The sequence below is a fragment of the Lissotriton helveticus genome, chromosome 7 (assembly GCF_964261635.1).
Source record: "Lissotriton helveticus chromosome 7, aLisHel1.1, whole genome shotgun sequence".
NCBI classification, from domain to species: domain Eukaryota; kingdom Metazoa; phylum Chordata; class Amphibia; order Caudata; family Salamandridae; genus Lissotriton; species Lissotriton helveticus.
This window is the reverse complement of record NC_136068.1, coordinates 1,511,722,247-1,511,742,747: the sequence shown is the minus strand read 5'-3', so window position 1 is coordinate 1,511,742,747 and position 20,501 is coordinate 1,511,722,247. Positions and strand designations below refer to the sequence as shown.

At 42.8% G+C, this 20,501-nt stretch overlaps 1 protein-coding gene across 3 annotated transcripts in view; it reads right to left on the bottom strand.

The window, feature by feature from the left end:
• LOC144770435 (sulfotransferase 2B1-like) overlaps positions 1–20,501 on the bottom strand; it is a 548,547-nt gene that overhangs the window by 339,301 nt on the left and 188,745 nt on the right. For all 3 annotated transcript variants that reach the window (XR_013598895.1, XM_078654947.1, XM_078654946.1), the window contains exon 3: positions 13,186–13,397. Coding sequence is in view for 2 of the 3 variants with exons in the window: in XM_078654947.1 (XP_078511073.1) it covers positions 13,186–13,397 (212 nt within the window). In the remaining variant the exon portion in view is untranslated. The remainder of the gene's footprint in view (positions 1–13,185; positions 13,398–20,501) is intronic.

The window sequence follows — 20,501 nt, the reverse complement described above, 5'->3', positions numbered from 1 at the left end:
TGTGGTTGGGAGCTGGAAGAAACCCAAGAGAAACAGGAAAACATGTTTCCGACGCAGCCAATGATGCCGCAGTGACGCCGTGACCTGCACCGAGGCCTGGGGAGCCACTTGTGAAGTGAACGACGCATCACCCGGCCTGCTCCGCAGCTCCTATGCTCTATGACGCCCACCGACACCAGCAGTGATCGGCCGTGCCGATGCCAGCACTCGCATCGACTTAGTCATCTCCAGCGCCTACGTCCTGTTATTGCAGCACCGATAACCGCCGAGGGCGACTCTACGAACTTGCCGATGTTACATCGTCAACGGAGCCGACATCGGCCATCTTCGACGCTGTGCATTGTCATGGACTTCGTTTCCTAGGTACTGTTTGGGGGTGTGTGTGACTCCACGCCCGACGTTGCGATCCTTGTGGTGGGCACCGTGCTTTGGATTTCTTGCTATCACGACGTTGCAATAAACCCAGTTGGTGCTATTTGAGTTCCACAAACTTCTTTTTGCAATATCCTTTTAAAAGTAATTTTTTTGAATATATGTATGTTGGGTTCCTGTAGTTTTGGTCTTGTTTAGATAAAGATGCTTTATTTTTCTAAACTGCTGTGGTGTCCATTTGTGGTATTTTCACTGTGTTACTGTGAGTGTTGGTACAAATAATTTCAACATTGCCTTTGGGATAAGCCTGTCTGCTCGTGCCAAGCTACCAAGGGGATGTGCAGGGCTAAGCTAGAGTGTGTTTCTCCCTTACCCTGACTAGAATCAAGGGTCCCTGGTTGGACAAAGGTACCTACCTCTGCCCACTAGAGATTCCCCATTTCTAACACCATGTAAATAGGGAGACGCAACCATTGATCACAGAAGTGTGAGAAGCACAGCTCTAACGTGGGCAGAGGCGCTGCCAAGAAATAGCCGTCTGAAGAGCTGTGTGTAATCAAAGGCCATCTGCTTTTATTGAGAATGCCTTATCTGAGAGTGTGCTCCTTGTACATTATGTTTGGAGCTTCCCAGAAAACGTGAAGAGTAGGAAGCAGAGAGGAAATTATCACTATAATGGACTTTGCAGTGATTAAAAGCAGGGGGTTGATTTGCAAAGGGCTCTCATTCTAATAATATGTGGGTTGTGATATACAGGGTCTCCTATAATTGTCAAATGTGAAGAGTGTGCGAGTATTTCAGTACAGCAGGCAAAAGCCCCCACCTTTATTTTTCACAGGTGCTCGAGGACTCCTGGTTGAAAGTCTACTTTAGTGTCATACAAATATGTTGCTGGTTTTATTAAATGTTTTAATAGTGTGTGTTATGCAGGGGTTTATGCGGCATCTCTTTTCCTTAGCTGAGTAAATAGCCTCAGAAGGATGAACGGCTGTGCTAGCCTTGCAGAGATTTGCTGTACCGAAGCATATAGGAGGCAGTGATAAGTATCTAACTCACTGAACGAGCTTCACCGCAGTTGTCCAGAGGAACTAACAGCATGGAGATGTATGAACACTGATGCGCACTCCAATCAAGCAGAGGGTAAGGGTTATTCCAAGGAAGCACATTTAAGGACAGGTGGTCTAACTGTTAGATTGTTATAGACTGTAGAAAAGAAACACTTGATTCCCACTCCTTTCTTCCTGGGCAAATCTACTGGCATTAACCACCGTGTCCTTCCCTTTAAATTGTTTTATGATTTTGAAAAATGCTGAGAGCATTAAAGGATTTAGTTGATAGTCTCCAGGTATGGACAAAATACATTTGGTAGTCTGCTAGATTTATATAATAATTTTATGACGTTTATGGGGACTAGAGGACAGAAATTAATGAAAAATGTTGCTGGGTCTGGTCAAGGGAGATTAGGCAAGTGGTGCTGTAAATTGGAGTGCCAGGATACCAGAGTTCTAATCTGGCTTCCTCGCTCATTACTTTGGTGTGATTCTGGGGGTATCACATTACCTCCTAGACTGGGCATCACTTTGTTAAGCTACAATGTTAAATACTTAGGAAAACTGTAAACAGTTCATAGCGATTCATGTTGTTTTGTGGCTGAAGTGGTATATAGGGCAATGCCTGATCTTCAATCTATATGGGAAAGGTACTAGGACACATATGATACAGGGAGTAGATGGCTACTTCTTTAACACAGCAGCAATTTTGAATTATGCTTGTTATGCAAAATTACCCAAATTAGGCTTTTACTCCATCTTACAAAATAATGCTACAAAAGCGCAGGAACAATGCACATGACCAGAATGGGAGTGGCTCTCGTTTGCACTATTCAAATAGTGTGACATGAATTTTTGCTTCCAAAATAGATGCAAGATTGCATTTTTCACCAGATACAAATTTCACTTAATTACACACACCCGTAGTGAACTCCAGGTGATTGGAATGATCTCAACTGCCCAGAGAATTGAATACAAGTGGCAACTCTCCCCAGCTCTTCAGAACACATCTGAACCTAAGGATGAACAGAAGAGGAAGACAACTAATGTCTATGGCCTGTAGGGGAATGGAGGAGGACAAGAAGGGCTAAACCTGCTCCCACCTTTACCCTGCATGTTAGTCACACCAACGTCAAGCCCTAAAGGTTCAGACGGCAGGGTGCATTGTATTTAAACAGTAGGACATGTGTACTCACATTTTACCTGTACTGGCAGTAAAGGTTTTCACTGTTGTGAGGCTTATCTGTCCCATTGACTAACACTGGGTCATCTTATTACATTTAATAAGTGATAACAGATAGCAATACAGTTTTCAAGCTCAAATGACTTGTAGTTTAAAATTCCCTTTGGTGGTAAAGTCGGTTAAGAAGTAAAAATTCTGAAAATTCCACTTTTAGAAAGGTAGCATTTCTTGTCCTAACCATTTGTGCCTTCTGCCAGTGTCCTAAGTCATATGATTATGAATGGCTCTGCTATTGGGGTCCGTGTATTCTTTCCAGACAGTGAAACAAAAGGGGACTGAATGTGGGCAGGATGATCCATCCTGCCACAATGGCTGGGGGTGGAGCTGTGGCCTTCCCCACTTACACTACAAAGGGCTCCTCCAGCAAACACACAGGACCCTAGCACCAGCCTATTGTCACCTAAAACAGTTTGTAGGCTTGACAGGGGAAGGGAAGATTATTCCAGAACCAAACATGCTGGTAGGGCAGGATGTTTATCCCAACACAAAGGGTGGGACCATGTATACATGTTAGATCTCCTAAGCCACTCATCATTGCACTCCTGAACCTGTGGACATTACAGAAGAAGCACTTCCTTTGCCCCCCTGAGGACAGCCCTGCTCCTACCGATGAATGAACTGCTGGCTTGCTCTCTGAGAAGGAAGACTGGATATGCTCCCTTCATCTCAGACTAACCTGGGTGGCTCCAAGGTTCAGTTGGATGACTTCCTGTCTTCTCTATAGGGCCACAAAAAGCTCCAGATTCCTCCATGTAACTAGCTGACCTGCTGTATTGCACCTGCAAGTGGTCCACCCTGAGCCCTACTGGCCATTGCTTGGATGAGTTCCTGGTGTCCAAGATGTGCCTCCCTGCTTCATGGACCCTTGGCTGCAATCAGTTGAATCCCTTCAAATAAGAAAAGTGAAATCCTGAAACGTTGGCCACTTTGTGAACTGGACGCTTCATGCAACAGCGACTGGAAGCAACAGCCATTAATAGTATATCTGACCTTTGCGTTACAGCAACGACAGTCAGTTTGAAGCTCCAACAACAACTGTCCTCGTAGCCCAACTGGAATTTCACTCTACAGTGATGACTATCTGCAATACTTGACCTGCTCTTTGCAATTTACTGAAGACCATCTGTGACATTCTTCCTGCTCCTGGGGGCCTCATCCTCAGCAAACAAAACTCTTCACACCAGACTTTGAGAAGGTAACTTTTTCAGAGGGACTAACCTGATCCCTGTATCTGTTTTATGCTCGACCGTGGTCATCCTGAACTTCTGACGCCCCCTTGTCCAGCAAGTGCTTTCTGCTTTAAGGATGTCTACAACTTTGACACTGCATATCTACAAATCTACTGATTATATATTTGTCGTTCTGGTATCATTTTATTTATAAAAATGTCTTTATTGCTTTTGGATTTTTCTTTTTGTTGTGCTTTCTTACTGTTGTGCGCTGCATAACAACTTTACACTTTGCCTCTAAGTTAAGGCTGACTGCTTTGTGCCAAGCTACCATAAGATTAAGCAGAGGTTAATATACTGACTTTTGCGGTTTACCCTTATAAGGATAGTCGTTGTGGCTTGAGTGGGGCTTACACCCCCCTCAGCCATTAACTCAAGTTTTGCATGCCTCTTTCCTCTAATGACCAAGGTAACTGGACCCTAACTCAACCGTGCTGGTGTCATCTGCTAAAATGAATCCTGACTCCTAAGTACTGTCCTTGAGGTCCTGGAAACCTTCAGAGTCACCAAGATGAACTGTCCTAAAATAATTAAAAAGAGTTCGCTTTCCAAATTGTCAACCTCTGGAAGGCAAGGACTAATTAAACAAGTCTAAAATACCTCAATCTGCAAGAATATCAGGGTGGATCTACTTGGAAGGTTTCAGTGGACGGTCGCGGCTAAGGTATTGGGCTTTAGTGGGAGATACCTGGCTACAGGTTCCAGGCTTGTTCCACTGAAGTATTTCAAGCTCCAAAGAAGAGACTAAGTTTCAACGAAGAAATCTTGGAAGGGTGAAGGCATGAACAGATTCAGCAGGGTCTCTACCAAAGGCTATTTGACCTCGAAAGGGCTTAATAGAATACATCCTTTAACCATGGCCTGTTGGGGGACTTTGACTCCCAGAAAGACGAAGTCAGAAAATAATGTTTTTGACGGGGTACTTCCATTAGGTTTAGCTGGCTACAGCTGCATCGCTGTTGGCCTCAACTTATGCCTAGGGCCTAGTGTACCATACCAATAGGTGGCAGAGTTTTATTTCAAGCATGGCTCACCAACGTTAAGCTGGTGAGAGTGAGCGAAATGTCTGTCATCTAGTGCAATTGTCAGATGCTATAACACCTCCTGGCAAGATTTTCTGACCCTGGCAGTTGCTGCAGGTCGCAACCGTTCACAATGAGAATGCTGCCACTCAAGTAGAAAATCTACTTGAGCAGCAGAAAGAAGTAGCACCATCTAGCATATGACATGGTGCCAGTCATGTGACTTTACAGCATGAAATAAACTCCTGCTGCTAAAAATCCCCGCAAAAGGCGCACTGTGCTGAATTGTGTCCTCTTGCTCAACTCTGCAGAATCTCACAGAGTTTTTGTGTAACTCAGCGGAATTCTGTGGAGTGAAACTCCAGGAGTTCCTCCCACCCCTAGTTTTAGCACTCTTATATATGATTTATCATTCCATTCCATAGCCTTGCACTTTCTCCCTCAGAATACCTTTCTTTTCCACACTTTTTTGTCCCCTTCCTATCTGCTTGCATCACTGTTCTCCATCTTAATCACTTTCCCTTAGAAGTCTCCCAATGTCTACATCTTTTTCCATCATCTCCCCAAGTCTACCAATCCCTTATTAACAATCTACAGGTACACCATTCACTTCAGTGCTGGTTTCTTGGCAATATCATTGGCTGTAAAGTTGCATGCAACAACAATAAGATGAATGAGGTAATGCTTAAATTAATTAATGCCACTGACAATCACTCAGAGCCTCAGTCCAGTCCAGCATTTTTCACCCACCATGCTGCTCTAGTCAGAGGCCCATTTTTTGGAAGTAAGTACCATACCTGCTCTTCATGGGAACCGCCCCTCCTGAATTGCAAGTATCATCTTGTTCTTGTTGCAATGTATGCCCTAAGTGCGACTGGTTTGCACTGACATTGGTCCCATGCTCACTGTGACATAAGACTCAAGCTATACCTGACTAGTAATACCTAGAAAGTCTGAAACCAGTCTGGGGTCTTTTGCAGTCCCTTCTGGAGGGGGCCTCACCTAGCAGGTTGGGATGGACTGTTCTGAGGAGGAGCCAGACGGGTACTGACGTGCATCAAACAAACCTTTCCCTAAAGAGTGGCATGGTAGGAGAAAAATGATGGGGCAGAGTGTGTACTTCAGCAGAACACTGCCTTGCAATATAGCAATGTAAGTGAACAAATATAATTGGAGTGATACTATTTTTAAATCAAACAGACGCAGTCCTGAAGAATTTCCTCTGTTATTACTACATTATCCATATATTTTTGTAACTATATTGATGTGCTGCCATCTATTTCTTTTTTACTTTCCTTTCTTAATCCTGTCACTTCACCTCACATTTTCAATCCACCCATGATTCATGCTAACTTCTAAAAGCTCTTTGTCTATTTTAGGGCATCATTGCAATAGCCTTTTTCAATCACTGGAATTGCCTCATCAGTGCCAACACATTTTCAAGCAACCATATTGATGCCTGCATCTATAGACACCACCAGAGGAATTACTCTGGAATCACATTGATTAGGTTCCCGGTTCAAGAAGATGGAACAGCTCAATAATAGTGGTGAAGACATGGCCTGGGGCTTACTGTGGAAAAGATGATGATCATTTTGCTTCTGAAAAATGGTTGGATTGTCAAAATATACTAACTGCATTTTACCAAAATGTCAAAAATCAATTCTAAATGCTTAACTTGATTTATAGACAGCTGGAATGATAATAGACATACATTAAAGAAACTATCAAGGATGCTACTTAAGACGCAAGTGTTTTATGTTAATCCTCTGCAGAGAGATTGAAACTATAATGCCAAAAAGGGTGCTCACAGGCCCCCTTCCACTGCATATGCAGCCACATACAGAAAAGAGGGGTCATCTCTGCCCATTCAGGGCTTTCTAGTCTTTCCTCCTAGCAGGAATTTCAAACCTGTTCACACCAATTAAAATGCTAAATAATGGCTGGAAGAATTTTAAGAGCAAATAAAAATGGCCATTTACATGCTTTAGGTGGAAAAACGGTTCCTTCGCAAAAGTAAATTTTCATTAATGTTTATCAAAACCCGACTTTCCCATTGAATCGGATTAAAAAAAGACGTTTTTATTTTTCTGTTCGTTCGCTCACCAAAATTAGCATTATTAAATGTAGAAGTATCAACTTCTGCGCTCCCAGGATGGGGTACCTTCCCTAATCTAGACATACGCCCACTATCCTCTTAGATCCCTGGCTATTGTGCCTGCAACACGGTGTCCACCAGTGGACCTTTGGGAGGCTGTCCGGCCACTGCTTTTCCAGTGTTTTCTAGAAACGCTCCCTGAGATGTTTTTTTTTTTCTTTTTTTTTGTTCATACCTTGTCTCCCATGTTTTCTCTTTTACTCACTCTTTTTAATAATAGACTTAAAGGCAATGAGACATGCTAAAAGCAATCAATCAATCAATCAATTACTGGGACACTGAATAGTTTAGGTTTTTGGTCAGGCCCTGGGTGGGGCCCCAGTAGAGAGAGTTGGGAGGCAAGATTTGAGTAATGCATTTGTATTGGGACCCTGTATTATGCCCCACTCCAGTCGAGCAACTACTAAGTTGTTTATTAACCTTCCTGACCCAAATGGGGAAGAGCTCCCACTTGATGGTGTTGGAATAAAAATGATGTTTTTATATTGTTTTACATAAGTTAGCATTTGTGGCGCCATTATGTGGTAACAGGCGCCATTTTGTATCATGTTCAATACAAATTATTCACCATTTCTGAGAAATGTCCTTCTCTAGGTTATATTTCTTCATAACTTAGTTTCACCACACTAAAGAATGCACTGTTCTTATTAGCACATACCTTTCTTCTGAGATGTAAGCCTTCTCGCACTTGGCTGTTGGCGGGCACTGGAGAGTAACGTTGAAAGATAGATAATGTGTGCCCGGCCTCAGAATGGAAACTTACTCCTTTGTAATTTAATGTCCAGCTGCATCTTTCTGTAAAATTCCATGATGGGCATGTTTACTTTGGGTTTGAAAATGTGCATAATGTATTGATATGCTTGCTGATGACAGTCCCTATGCAGCACTCCTTAGTGGCTGGGTAGACTGGGCTCTGCTCTGAGCGTACTTTGAATAAACAATTATTGGTTTGTATTCTCTACTGTCCGTCCAACTCTTCATTTTAATGAAATGCTGATAGTTGGTCATTAGTGACATGAGTGACCGATTTGGGTCAATTCCTTCAATGGGCCCGGTTCATAAAGGTAAACTGAGACAAAAGTCTAACTTTACAACTTTTAGTATTCACAAAGGATATTTATGAGTAGTAAAGTTAGACTTTTGTCTAAGTTGAAGTTAGGTTTTGGTCTTTAGTTTAATTGAGACCAAAAGACTACTTTCAGCTAAACTTAAGAGCAAATCTTAAGTTTAGCTGAGACAAAGGTGTAACATTACTAATTGTAAGTGCCCTTTGTGAGTACCAAAAGTCGTGAAGTTATCTTTCATCCCAGTTTACCTTTGCGAATTGGGACCGAAATGTTTACTTAAACATTGCTGATGATGTTGTTGAATTGCACTGGCATGTCATGTTTTAATTGAGGTGATTTTATAGCGCCCTGTCTTGATTTTTGTATATTGATCTTTATAAATGTCAATAAACACAAGTTAAAAAAATTTATGTAATAATATAACCCAGTGCAATTGAACATCCAGCTTTGCTACAGAGAGAATTGCTTTTCAGGCTTCTTCACTTTTAGTTTAAACTTCACATAAAATTCCTACATGCACTACTTTTATATACCATGCATCCTTCTCCAAGGTTAGTAAGGCCTATATAGGGTTGATGTATAAATATTTAAAAGAAAGGTTTTGAAGTGGGATTACTATGATTAGTCAAATTTTCAGTTGAATACTGAAACAGCCAGGCTACAAATAGTAGACCTGCAATCATGTTTGTACTGTCACTGTAGGGGGTGGTGGTGCAACGGGGGCTGTAGCCCATTACTGACATAACTTACAAGCCCTGGGTACACTTCTCACTATATACTAGAGACTTATAGGTAAGTTAGATAAGCCAATCAGCGGTATGCCAGTTTCACCATGTTAAAAGGGGAAGCACATGCACTTCATCAGTTGTTAGCATGGTTAAGTGCACAGAGTTCTACAGTCTGCAAAAATAGGAGATACAGCAAATGGCAAAAAAAACAGGGTGACCCTGCAGAAAGGGCACATTTCCTACAGCTCTTAAGAAAGAATTTAATTAAAAATTTCAGGGACGGGTAGGGGAGACTAAGACAAATATCACAACATCTGCAAAGATATTGAAGATAAAAACAAATGACCAAAAATAAAGGACTGTTATTGAAAGGACTGATAAAAACTAAAAGATGCTTCATCCATGAGATGGTATCTGGAAATACAACAATGGGCATATTCCAGCTCAACTAATGAAAATGAAATGGAAGTGAAAAGTATATATTGAAGACCAGCAGGGTGGAGATGTCAAAGTTTGAGGTATCCTAGAGAACATTAATTTCGCACAGGAACCTCTATTAATGAAAAAAGAATTCAGGACAACCCTAAGGTCACTGCTGAGAAGAAAACTGCAGGAGTTGATGGTATTCCAACAGAATTAATACAAGCCACAGTAGATCAGTAAAACGAGGTCTTCACCAATTGGGGCAGCAGATTTGCAAAACAAATTCATTGACGAAAGGCTTGGAAGAGATCAGTCTATGTTCAAAAACCAAAAATAGGAGATCTCACAGAACTGTGATAACTAATGTACAATTGCCAAATTTCACATGCCAACATTATAAAGCTCAGAATATTTAAACATAGATTAGAGTTACATATAGAAGGAAAATTAGAGGATGTGCAAGCTGGGATCAGGGAAAGGATGGGGAACAAAAACATAATTGCTGAATTCTGCTGGATAGTTGATAAGCGGGGGGTATCAAAATTAAATGAACACGGCATGATCTATGCTGTCTATATCAAAATACTTGTGTTGTGTACGTGTGTTTTCCAGACCATCCCAATGGTCTCATCCAAAATCTATACCCACCTGAAAAAGGCACCGTTTTTTAGGAGTTTTACGTAGCGTAAACTTGACCCAAAGGTATCAGAGCGCTTTATATTAGTACCAGTTGCATTATAGTTGGACACGTTCATTTTTAGGCAAGAGGAGATTAAGTGATTTGTGCAGAATCACAGGATGTTTGGTCGTCCCTGCTGAGACTCAAACCTGGTTCCGCAGTTTCAAAGTTGGTTGCCCTAGCCATTAAGCCACACCCACTCCACAGTTAAGATAGAATATGGTAAACCAGACTGGTTTTGATTGAAAAGGGGTGTTAGAGAGGGCTGCATTTTATTACTCAATCTAATTAATATGCATGCAGAATACAGAATGAGAAACGCTGACCTGGAAAAGGAGCTTAGATTCAATATATAACTCCCAACAAATATCAACAACCTTCTGTATGCCAATAACAAACCTCTTAACAGAAAGTCAACACGAACTGAAACTTCTCATATCACAAACAATCGGCATAGTGAACAAATGGACGAAGACAAATTAAAAAAAGACCAGAATGTATGTAGGAGTTTTTCTATATCATAGGCCAGGTATAAAGCAACTGAGCACTGTATCCTATATGAGGGGTTGGGAGATGATCTACAAGTTAGTGTAAATCACGTGGGGGTTACACAAATTCATTTTATATACATTACATTTCATTTCTTTCTTTTTCGGTACAGGAAGATTAAGTGATGTATTCAGATTCACATGGCATTGTTTAAAGGGTCAGAGCCATACTGGAATCTTGGGCTCTAGTTTGCAAAGCAAGCAGGTCTAGCCAATAGACCACAGTTACAATAAGTGCAGCAATCACATTTACATTTTTTGATGAAGACCCAGGCGTGGTAGACAGCTTCTGTCTTCTGGGATCAACCCCTAATAATAAAGATTGCCTTAGTCATACACCACAGATTAGCATTACCAAACCTGCGATGACATATTTGGTGTAGATTTTCGAATGCACTAATGAATGGACAGCATCAAATGTCTGGACTATACAAGTTATGGTATTCTTTGTAATCATGTAAGTATACAAATGTTGGGAACAGGAGACTGAACGGCAGCAAGAGCATAGATGTCGTTAAAATGTGGTATTGGAGGAGACTTTTTAGATTACTTTGGACAGCCAGGAAAACAAACAGATACATCATTGATCAAATCAAGCCAGAACTTTCACATGAAGCAGACAAAACCAGCTATCATTATTTACACACATAACGCATAGACCCAGTTCTCCTTAAAACACAACAATAGTTGGGACATTTCAAGGTAAAAGATTAAGAGCATGACCAGCAGCAGGATGTCGATGTAGCACATCGTTTAAGAAGAATAGTTTTGATGGGGGGAAGTGTTGAGATGGTTAGTGACAGAAAAGGGTTGTCTTTGTAGAATGAGCAGTGCAAAAACAGATTGTAAGAGGAGTAAGAAAAAATGTGAGGCAACCAAAGCAGAAATCTGTGGATGAACAAGGCATTTTAGAACTTCAGAGAATGATGGAAGACATGAAATTAGGCATATCTTGGTAGGGAGAAATCATAAGTCAAGGGTTTATTTATCAGAAGGACCAGGATGACTACTCCTTAGGCAAATGGAAGTCATTGCAAGATCAAAAGAATCTACGAGCTAATTTTTCAACCAACATGTATCAGGCCATCCACGCTGTTTGCGGAATATGTTCTGAAATGCATTTTTCTTGTTCAGACCTTCCAAGGGCGACCTATTGTTCTCAAACAGGAAATCACAGTATTTACCACAAACCATTGGAAGAAAATTCCCAATAACACCGAAATGCCACCACTCCTACTTTGGGAGTTTGTTTTAAAAACAATAAACCTTTGTGAGTGGTCACATTAAACATGGCAACTGCTCAGCAAAGGAGAACTGCCCCCCCAGAGGGCTTGCTGAAGGCACAGCAGCGTTGCCTGCTTGATGGAGATCTACAGGTATGGCAGGTATTCTTTCACCTGGCCAGTGAAGAACATCCCTTTACTGACCTGGAGCGCCATGGGCCATTAACTATACACTAAGGGCCAGATGTAGGTAATTCTATTTTACCACTTCTTAAATAACGAATTTTACCGATTCGGTATTTAAGAAGTGGTAAAATAGAGGGGGGGGGGGGGGGGATGTAGGTAACAAAGACTTGGTAAATACCGAATAGTTAAGATTCGGTATTTCGCGATTCTGTAAATACCGATCCGGTAATGCCCATTGATTCCTATGGGCATTGAAGCCCATAGGAATCAATGGGCATTACCGAATCGGTATTTACAGATTCTGTAAATACCGATTCCAGCAAGGGTGCAGGGGGTGTCACTTTGACACCCTCTAGCACCCCAAAGACGGGCATGTGTGCCATGTGGCACACAGACATGACCTAAGGGCATGTCTGTCTGTCACATGGCTAGGTGTGCATGCACACATGTGCATGCACACCTGGATTCGGTATTTTACCACCCAATTGGATTGGGTGGTAAAATACCGAATCCAGGCCCGGACTGGCCGTTGCAGGCACCGGGCAATCCCCCGGTCGGCTGCGAGGGTGGGGGCCGGTTTTGGGCCCAAGGGGGCCGGTTTTGTTACAGGGTCGTTTTTTGCAGCATAGCTGCAAAAACGGCACTGTAACAAAATCGGCCGAAAACCGGCCCTAGCAAAGAGCGCGGTCGCACCCCCCAACCCCCTGGGGGGGAGGGGGGCCGGCCGAGCCCTTTGCCAGGGCCGGTTTCGGTTCCCAGTCCGGCCCTGACCGAATCTGTAAGGCTTTGGGACTCAGAAGAGTCCCACCTACATCTGGGATTTACCGAATCGGTAAAAATACCGAATCTGTATTTTACCGATTCAGTAAATTTACCGATTCGGTAAATTTACTGAATCTGTAAAATGATGCCCCTACATCCCAAAAACCCATTTACCGGTCGGTAACGGCCGAAATCAGCCGTTACCGGTCGGTAAATGGCCTCCTACATCTGGCCCCTAAGGCCCTTAGCATTTATGCTGATGATTCAAATTCAGAGGCCCTCTTAAGTGATCAGGCAATAGATACAATAGGGCAAATGAACGATTGGTGTCTTTGAAGCCAAGTATAAGTAACATTACTTGCAATGCTATATTTTGCAAATAATAGCCAGAAATTCAGGAAACAGCCTTTTTAGTTATTGATTTCTCCGCCAATCGTCATTCCATATCAACTTCCCACATGTACCACTAAACTCTGTGGCCGAGTTGTATTCTTACCTTTGCTTTTGAGCTGAAGAAGGAGCGACAGAAGATCTTCTTGGGCAAATGACTGGTGATGTGCCGAGGTCTTAGGGACTTAGGATCTAGCTTCTTTGAGGCTTCATTGCCCTCTACCCATGGGACCCGATCCCAATTCGGGACAGTTTTGGTCCATGTTGGGTCCCCTTTAGAGCGAATGAGGCTTAAAATCTCCATCATCCACGTTGTTCCTTTTAACGGAGAAAGAAATGTAAAATTATTTGCAAATCAGATTTTATCATAAACATCACTTTGTTAGTGACAAATGGAAGACTAAATACATATAATGACCATAAACAAAGGTCTTGTGTAGCAAGCAGTAACGTTTTAAAACCAATTTCGAAGTGTTATGGTGAAGTAAAAAATAATGGCAGAAAGAACAGTTGTGTGTTAAAACATAAGAATGTATTGCCACGTGTGTCTCCATGCAGTATGGATTGCCGATTTTAAAAAGCATTAGCTACAGCTAGTCTGATGTTCGCCATCAAACTTTAGGCTTTGTCAATGTTTTTTGTTTTGTATTTGGTTTTTGCAAAACTTTTTTATTAGGGATGCTGCCAAAAAATGGCTGAAAGGGAAATAAGCATGTATTCTCAAAAAGTGCGCTTTGCCATAGAAGTCCCTAGCGCTTAAGGGAAGCACGTTGTATCTGGTTGTGCCCCTTGTAAATAGGCAGACTGCCATCATTCACAGTGAAGTTAGCCAGTGGATGAAGTCTGCTGACTGACTGCCTCATACTGTAAAAGCTATGTCTGAAGGGTTTTTAGTAACTCAGGAATCCATCAGTGGTTTAACACCTAGTTCACTGTGCCCGGGACTTCTATTGTATTGCCTCATACTGTAAGCCATAGGGGGGATGGAAATACAATGAAAATGGCATGATAACGGACAAATTTAAGAAGAGGGCTGGCAAAAGGGCCCATTAGGTAAGTGCATCATATATTTAATTTTTTTGTAAATCAAAAGGTCTTGACTAACGCCTGCCCTAAAGATTATCTGGATCTATTTCACAGTCTGAACAATCTAAATTCTTCACAGAGGTCACAGTTGGTAGCCTAAAAATAACACATATTTGGATATTGGATGCCTCATGGAAGGAGTCCTGAAGGTTGAACTTTTGGACTTCAAAGCACTACAAATCATGCATGACAAACTGAGTTTATAGTGGCCATATTTTAATGCTTTGTCTAATTAGAAACGTAGCAACGTAGCACTGACCTTTCTGCCACAGACTACTCCAGGCTACTACGGTCCTCCTTATTTCAGATGTGGGGCAACCGTATTAGGGATCCCACAACAAACAAGCATTTGCAATGCAATTGGTCTCACCTTTAGGACCTTATATGTATTTAGCTATGCAGCACATTAGCCTGCGTGAAGAAACATCTACTGTCCCTAAGAGGAAGCAGACAAGTCCTAGGGCTGATCTTCAGAGCCCACAAAGTACATAAACATATAAGTACATACTTTATATACTAAAGTATATACAAAAGAGTGCTGAATGCTCAATCTAATAAAGTATTTATACTAAGGTATATACAAGAGGTCTTGAATGCACGACCTAAAAAAGGAAACAGAAAATATGTGCATGGAGTTATCCACCCCTTCCCGGGGAAGATAAAATGATGGGGGTTGCCCATACTACACATAGGTCACAGTGGCGCTTGCACCACCCTGACAGCCTTTGGCAGGCAGGCAGGCAGGCCAGCCATCGAGTCAATGGATTTGGCCATCAGAGGTAGCTGAGGCTTTGCTGGTGTACATCCAACACTTCCACCGAAGTTAAATAGAGCAGGGGAACTGCATTTTTGGAAGGCCAGGAGCTCTGCCGCTCCTGCTCTGTCAAACTTTAAATGACACCAACAGTGCAGGCCACATGCCCTTCAGATTAAATGTAAGGGAAGATAGCATAGACCAAGCACTGGCAAAGCCAATAGGTTTTGCCTCTGTGAGATCTATTGGCACTGTAAAAAAAATGTTTAGACATGTGGCTCAGCAGCGCAGGCTGCTATCCAACTAGGCTTCACATAAAGAAAAATAGTGCCATGACATGGCTCTACTTTTTAGCCATGCTGCACAGCAGAGACTGCAACCTGTCGACATTGGAACAGGGGAACTGAGTTGGTGCCCCGGTAGAATGGAGTGAATCTGAGTAGAGTTGAGTGGGCAGAGTGTAGTGACACAGTGTAGATTGTTTTAGAGTGGAGTGGTGCACAGTAAAGTACAGTGGTGGAGAGTAGAGTAGCGCAGAGTAGATTAGAGTGGCATAGAGTGCATTTGCGTAGAATAGAGTGGTACAGACTAGAGTGCATTGGTGCAGTGGCATAGAGTACAGTGTTGCAGAGTAGAGTGGCTAAGAGTGAAGTGGTGCGCAGTGGAGGGGTGTAAAGTGCAGTGGCGCATAGTGGAATTGTGTTTGTAGAGTTCATTGGCATGTAGAATGAAGTAGAGTGGAGTGATGCAGAGTATAGTGCAGTATTGCAGTGTTGAGTGGCAGGAAGTGGTGAGTGGCAGAGCGTGGAGTGGTGCAGAGTGGAGTATAGTGGAGTGTTGTAAAGTGAAGTAAGCATCGTGTGTTGTGTGTAATGGTAGTACACTACCACATCTTCAATTTAAATGACAATTACATTTGCACCGACATCGTTTGGTCTTACTCTTAAAAGTATAAAGCTAACGATAATGTATGGAAATGTGATCACCTAGTGTATTGATTTGCTTTGACCGTAATAAAATATTTGTTCCCATCACACATCAGAATTACCAAAAAATTAGCATTGTTATGCTCTGTCACTTAGAAGTCAGAGAAAGAAAAATAACACCAAGCTCCCTCGGAAGACAGAGCCTGACATGTGACCTCTGTCTTTGAATGCACAGCAAATGTGACAAGATGAGAACAAGATTTAAAGGCCTGTTTACAGAAAGCACGCACTGGTGGGCAAAAACAGTAAATAGGTTTTGGAGATGGGATGGAACGAACTCAAGCTGAACAGCCTAAAACAAATAGAGAACAAGCAAAATGTGAGTGACAAACCACAAATTAATTGTTAACAAAAGGGCAAAATTCCTTCCAAGGTAAGCTTTCCACATGTCCCCAAGATGTCGTTATCAAACCAGACAGCTGTGCGTCTGGTAGTCTTTGGCCTAAAAAGGAGTACCAATACAGGAGTTTGACATGGTCACATGTTCACTCACATAAGTTAACCCATGCACTTTGTTATGCTGAAATCACTGTCCATTCGACCTGTACTGTTGGTTTGACCTAGAGCTTTCCGCAATTAATACCATCCCATCATCGCACTTGCCAATGTGGTACAGAAAAAGAGGTCTGCTTTTTCCAGGTTTTTAAAACACTGCTTATTTTATTGATCCTGTCACTCAAAAAGACAACAAGAACCTCTTGGCTGTGACCAGTATGATCTCTGGTACAGCCCGTGCCTCCCCTGTTTCACTGAGTACCTGCACCATGGCCAACAACTACATTCTTAAGGCTGGCTCAGGGGTCACTGGACTAGCGGGATTCCAGGAGCTATGCCTAGGCAGTAGGGTAAATTCCCATCACCAGACCTATGTATGGATTGATTATTTTTTTATTGACATTATTCCATCAGGGAAATGTGGACTACTTATGACCATGTAACAGTATTTAATACAGATATTAAAATACTGTTCTAATATGTTTATTTAGCGATCGATCGACACTACATCACATACAGAGTCCCACACTCCACACAAGTTAATGGGGAGATTGAAGGTAAAACTTTTCTAAAGTTTAACACTTTTATCCTGGTTACTAGTAGTAGTTCGATATTTGTTGGAACTAGATACTAAGAGGGTATATTAATGTTTCAGATATCCAATGGGGTTTTTAGAACTTTGGTCAAGTCTACAGAATTTTAGCAAACACACCAACGATACTTACGTATTACTATGTGAGCTATACCTCTGGACGGCTATCATTTGTTTCAGAAGATTACATCTGAACTAATGACACCTAATGTCCATGAAACTGGGGGACTGCAATATAGTGAATGCACTATGATACCTAGTGGCGACTATCTCACAACTGTTGACTAACATTACAGGACAAATCTTTTTCTACCTGGCATCATTATATCTTTATCACTACTTGGAAAGGACAATGCCTAATAAGTAATTGTCAAAACATCACTGTTCATGTACACTCCGTGCCTTAAGTGTCACTGAACCTGGTGACCGGTTCTTAAACACTGTAGATGCTCCTCCTGAAATAAGAATGATTATCTTTAGGTCTATAACCCTGACTCAGTCTGCTGTCAGAGTATCAGCAACAGACGAAAAACGTGTTGGCATCATTGAAAGCAAGGGAGAATTGGAGCAATAGACACCCAATAAAGAACTGTTAAAAACACGACCTTAACACTGGTCTTGTGGGTCCACAGAGAACAGTAAACTGTTGTGTTAGTTTTGGCACTCAGTGGCTACAAATCACATTTTTCACAAATGCTGACACTGGCACTGCTCATTGCGTCCAAGAAAATATTTTCTAAGAATGATTTTTACCTTTGTATCTCAGCAATCTGCATTTTGCGTTTTTCAGAAATGCACAGTCTTCAGCAACAAAGTTTAAAGTAAAAATCACTGGATTTATTTATTTTATTTTGAAGATTTTAACTGTGCAGTAGTGCGAACAATGGTCTTGTCTGCAAAGTGTGACCCCCGAAGGTGGAGACCCCCCAGAGCCAGGGGGGTGATGGACCTAATCAATACTAGTAATCCCAAAGGCTTTACTGAACCTCTCCAGTCTGCTGCTCGTTGAAGGGGCACCTTGAGGGTAGCAGTAGAGAGGCAGACAAGTTATGGGTAGAGAAGAGTCAGTAGTTTGGCTTGGCCCTAAGAGCCCAAATTTGAGTTGAGCCCCCCCAAAAAACAAGTACCATAGGAGTGGAGAGATGTGGTGCAGCGGCCAGAGCTGCAGATTTGAGAGCGATCACAGTTCAAGTCTTGGCGTCGCAACATGTTGGGATTCTTGGCAAATCACTTAATATGTCCAAGAGATAAATTGTGCGATATAAACCTGCTTTACAAGGGCACTACTTATGTTACACAAGAGCACATTTACTTTTTATTTTTTTAAGGCACTCGGAGATTAAGTGATTTAGACAGGTTCATGGAATGTTGAGATGACGTGGGCTCTCGATCCTCCTTCTCTGGTTCCAAAGTTGGAATCTCTGGACATTAAGCCACATCCTCTCAATTAGCTTCTGCAGAGCGACACCGAATGAATGAATGAAAACAAAAGCATGCGAGTGAAGTAGGGGGTCGAGGTTTGTGTATACAGTTTAAGGACAACCATATCACGCCTTAAAGGTGCAGCTGATAAACAATTTCAAGACTAGGGACACAGAGCATGCAGAATTACAGTCCCTGCGCCACATTCAAAAGAGGTCCATGCACCAGAAGTAAACGAAATTTTAGCGTGGTATCACAGGAAGTCTTAGAAACTTTCTGACAGATTGCAATACGCGTCTTGGCACTTCCTATTGGAATACTTTGTGGTGCTACAGACCCCCGAATCCCCATTACGACACGTAACCTTACCCATTTACCCAGCTCCAGCAGATCAGCTGGTTGTTGTTCGGCTCCTCCAACAGAGCCCAGAGATTGACAATGAAGGCAGGCTCTGCAGCTGTCTGTGGGGTGCCGCTGACCTGTGGGTAGACCTCCATGGCTTCGGTGTGAGGGCCGGACTCGGGATTCCACCCCAGCACTTGTACAGCGTCACACGCTCACTCCAGCAGGACGGCCGGTGACAACAATAATAATAACACTTGTTGCCGAGACGCACAGGATCTATTCTGCGCTCCACACTGTGACTGCGCGCGCAGACACAGACACGCGTCCATCTTTGAATAGTCTTGCTTGTCCTTTGGTGCTGACGAGTAATAGCAAAATAAACGAGGAGGAAATCTAGCCTTGGGTGGAGACCTCCGCTAGATGAGCAACTGTGCGCTCTTGGGCCAATAAATCGCCGAAAAGCGAGTTACACGAATACCTAGATATATAATGTAAAGATTTTTCTTAACACTTTAATAACGGCCCATAAAGTCCTTGCTGTTTATTAACCACTTTGGTTGTAATATTAATAACCCGCCTGCTGCCCACGCATCTCTCCAACCCTGTGTCCCTGGTCAATGGCACTTCAACCTCCGATTTACGCGAGGCTGACCTATTGCATTGCAAATAGCAATGCCTGCAGACGAGGAGGCGCAAGGAGGCACAAGGGGGGGGGGGAGGACGGGGTGGCAAGAAGGCATCGGACTGCAGGAGGGGGCGGGGAGGCGAGAAAGCATTGACTGTGGGAGAGGGGCAGGGGGCAGCGAGAAGGCATGGACTGCGGGAGGGAGGGGCAGCGGAAGAAAGTAGTCTGTGCTGTGAAGGGGCCAGTAGCCATGGAAGGATACAAATGATTGACATGGCTGTCATGGGTTGGGACTAACAAGCCTAAAACCAATCAGAAGGCAGCATTTATAACCTAAGCCAATGAGGAAGATGGGCTGGAGAGTGGGCAGAGCTTCCACAAACCTTCCACACTATAGTGTATACTGCATGCCTCGCAAAGCGATGGTAGCTTTCGCGCTGCTAAGCTAGGCAAGACCTAAAAAGGACAAGCCTAGAGGATCAGTGTTTATGAGTTGTGGGATTAAACTAAATGAGTTTTGCCTGAAGAAAAGTGGAATAATAAACCAAAGCAGGATTGCCCGAAAAAAAGTGAGATAACCGCAGGAAGAGGGCGTCCGCAGTGAATTCTACAGACCAGTCCTCCTTACCTAGCACTTTTCCTTACATACATATTGACTGCTTTAACCTGCTGAAATTTGCAGGAGATAAGAAAAATGGCAGTATGTTTTTAAACACTCAGGGGTAGTCACGCAATGCAGCGCAGCCCCCGCGAGGCTGTGCTGCATTGCGTGACCTGGAGGGAGCAGGAGAGCACCATATCTTCAGAGATATGGCTCTCTCCACCTCTTTCCTTTGCGCCAGCGCTGATTTCAACTGCCATGCATCATTCACACACCGTAGCGCCTCAGCGCTAGGTTGTGTGCTTGAGTGTAGCATAGGTTTTGTACAGGAAGGGTACCCTTCCTGTACAAAATGCTATGCTGGGCACAATGCAAAGCTTTTACCACTTTGCATACGTGCTGCACAGTGCAGCACGCATGGAAAGTTTGAAAAGAACGGAGAAATGTAAGCATTTCTCCTGTTAGCGCCTCCTTTGAAGTGGCGTTACCTTTTGGCGCAAAACCATGTTTACAAAT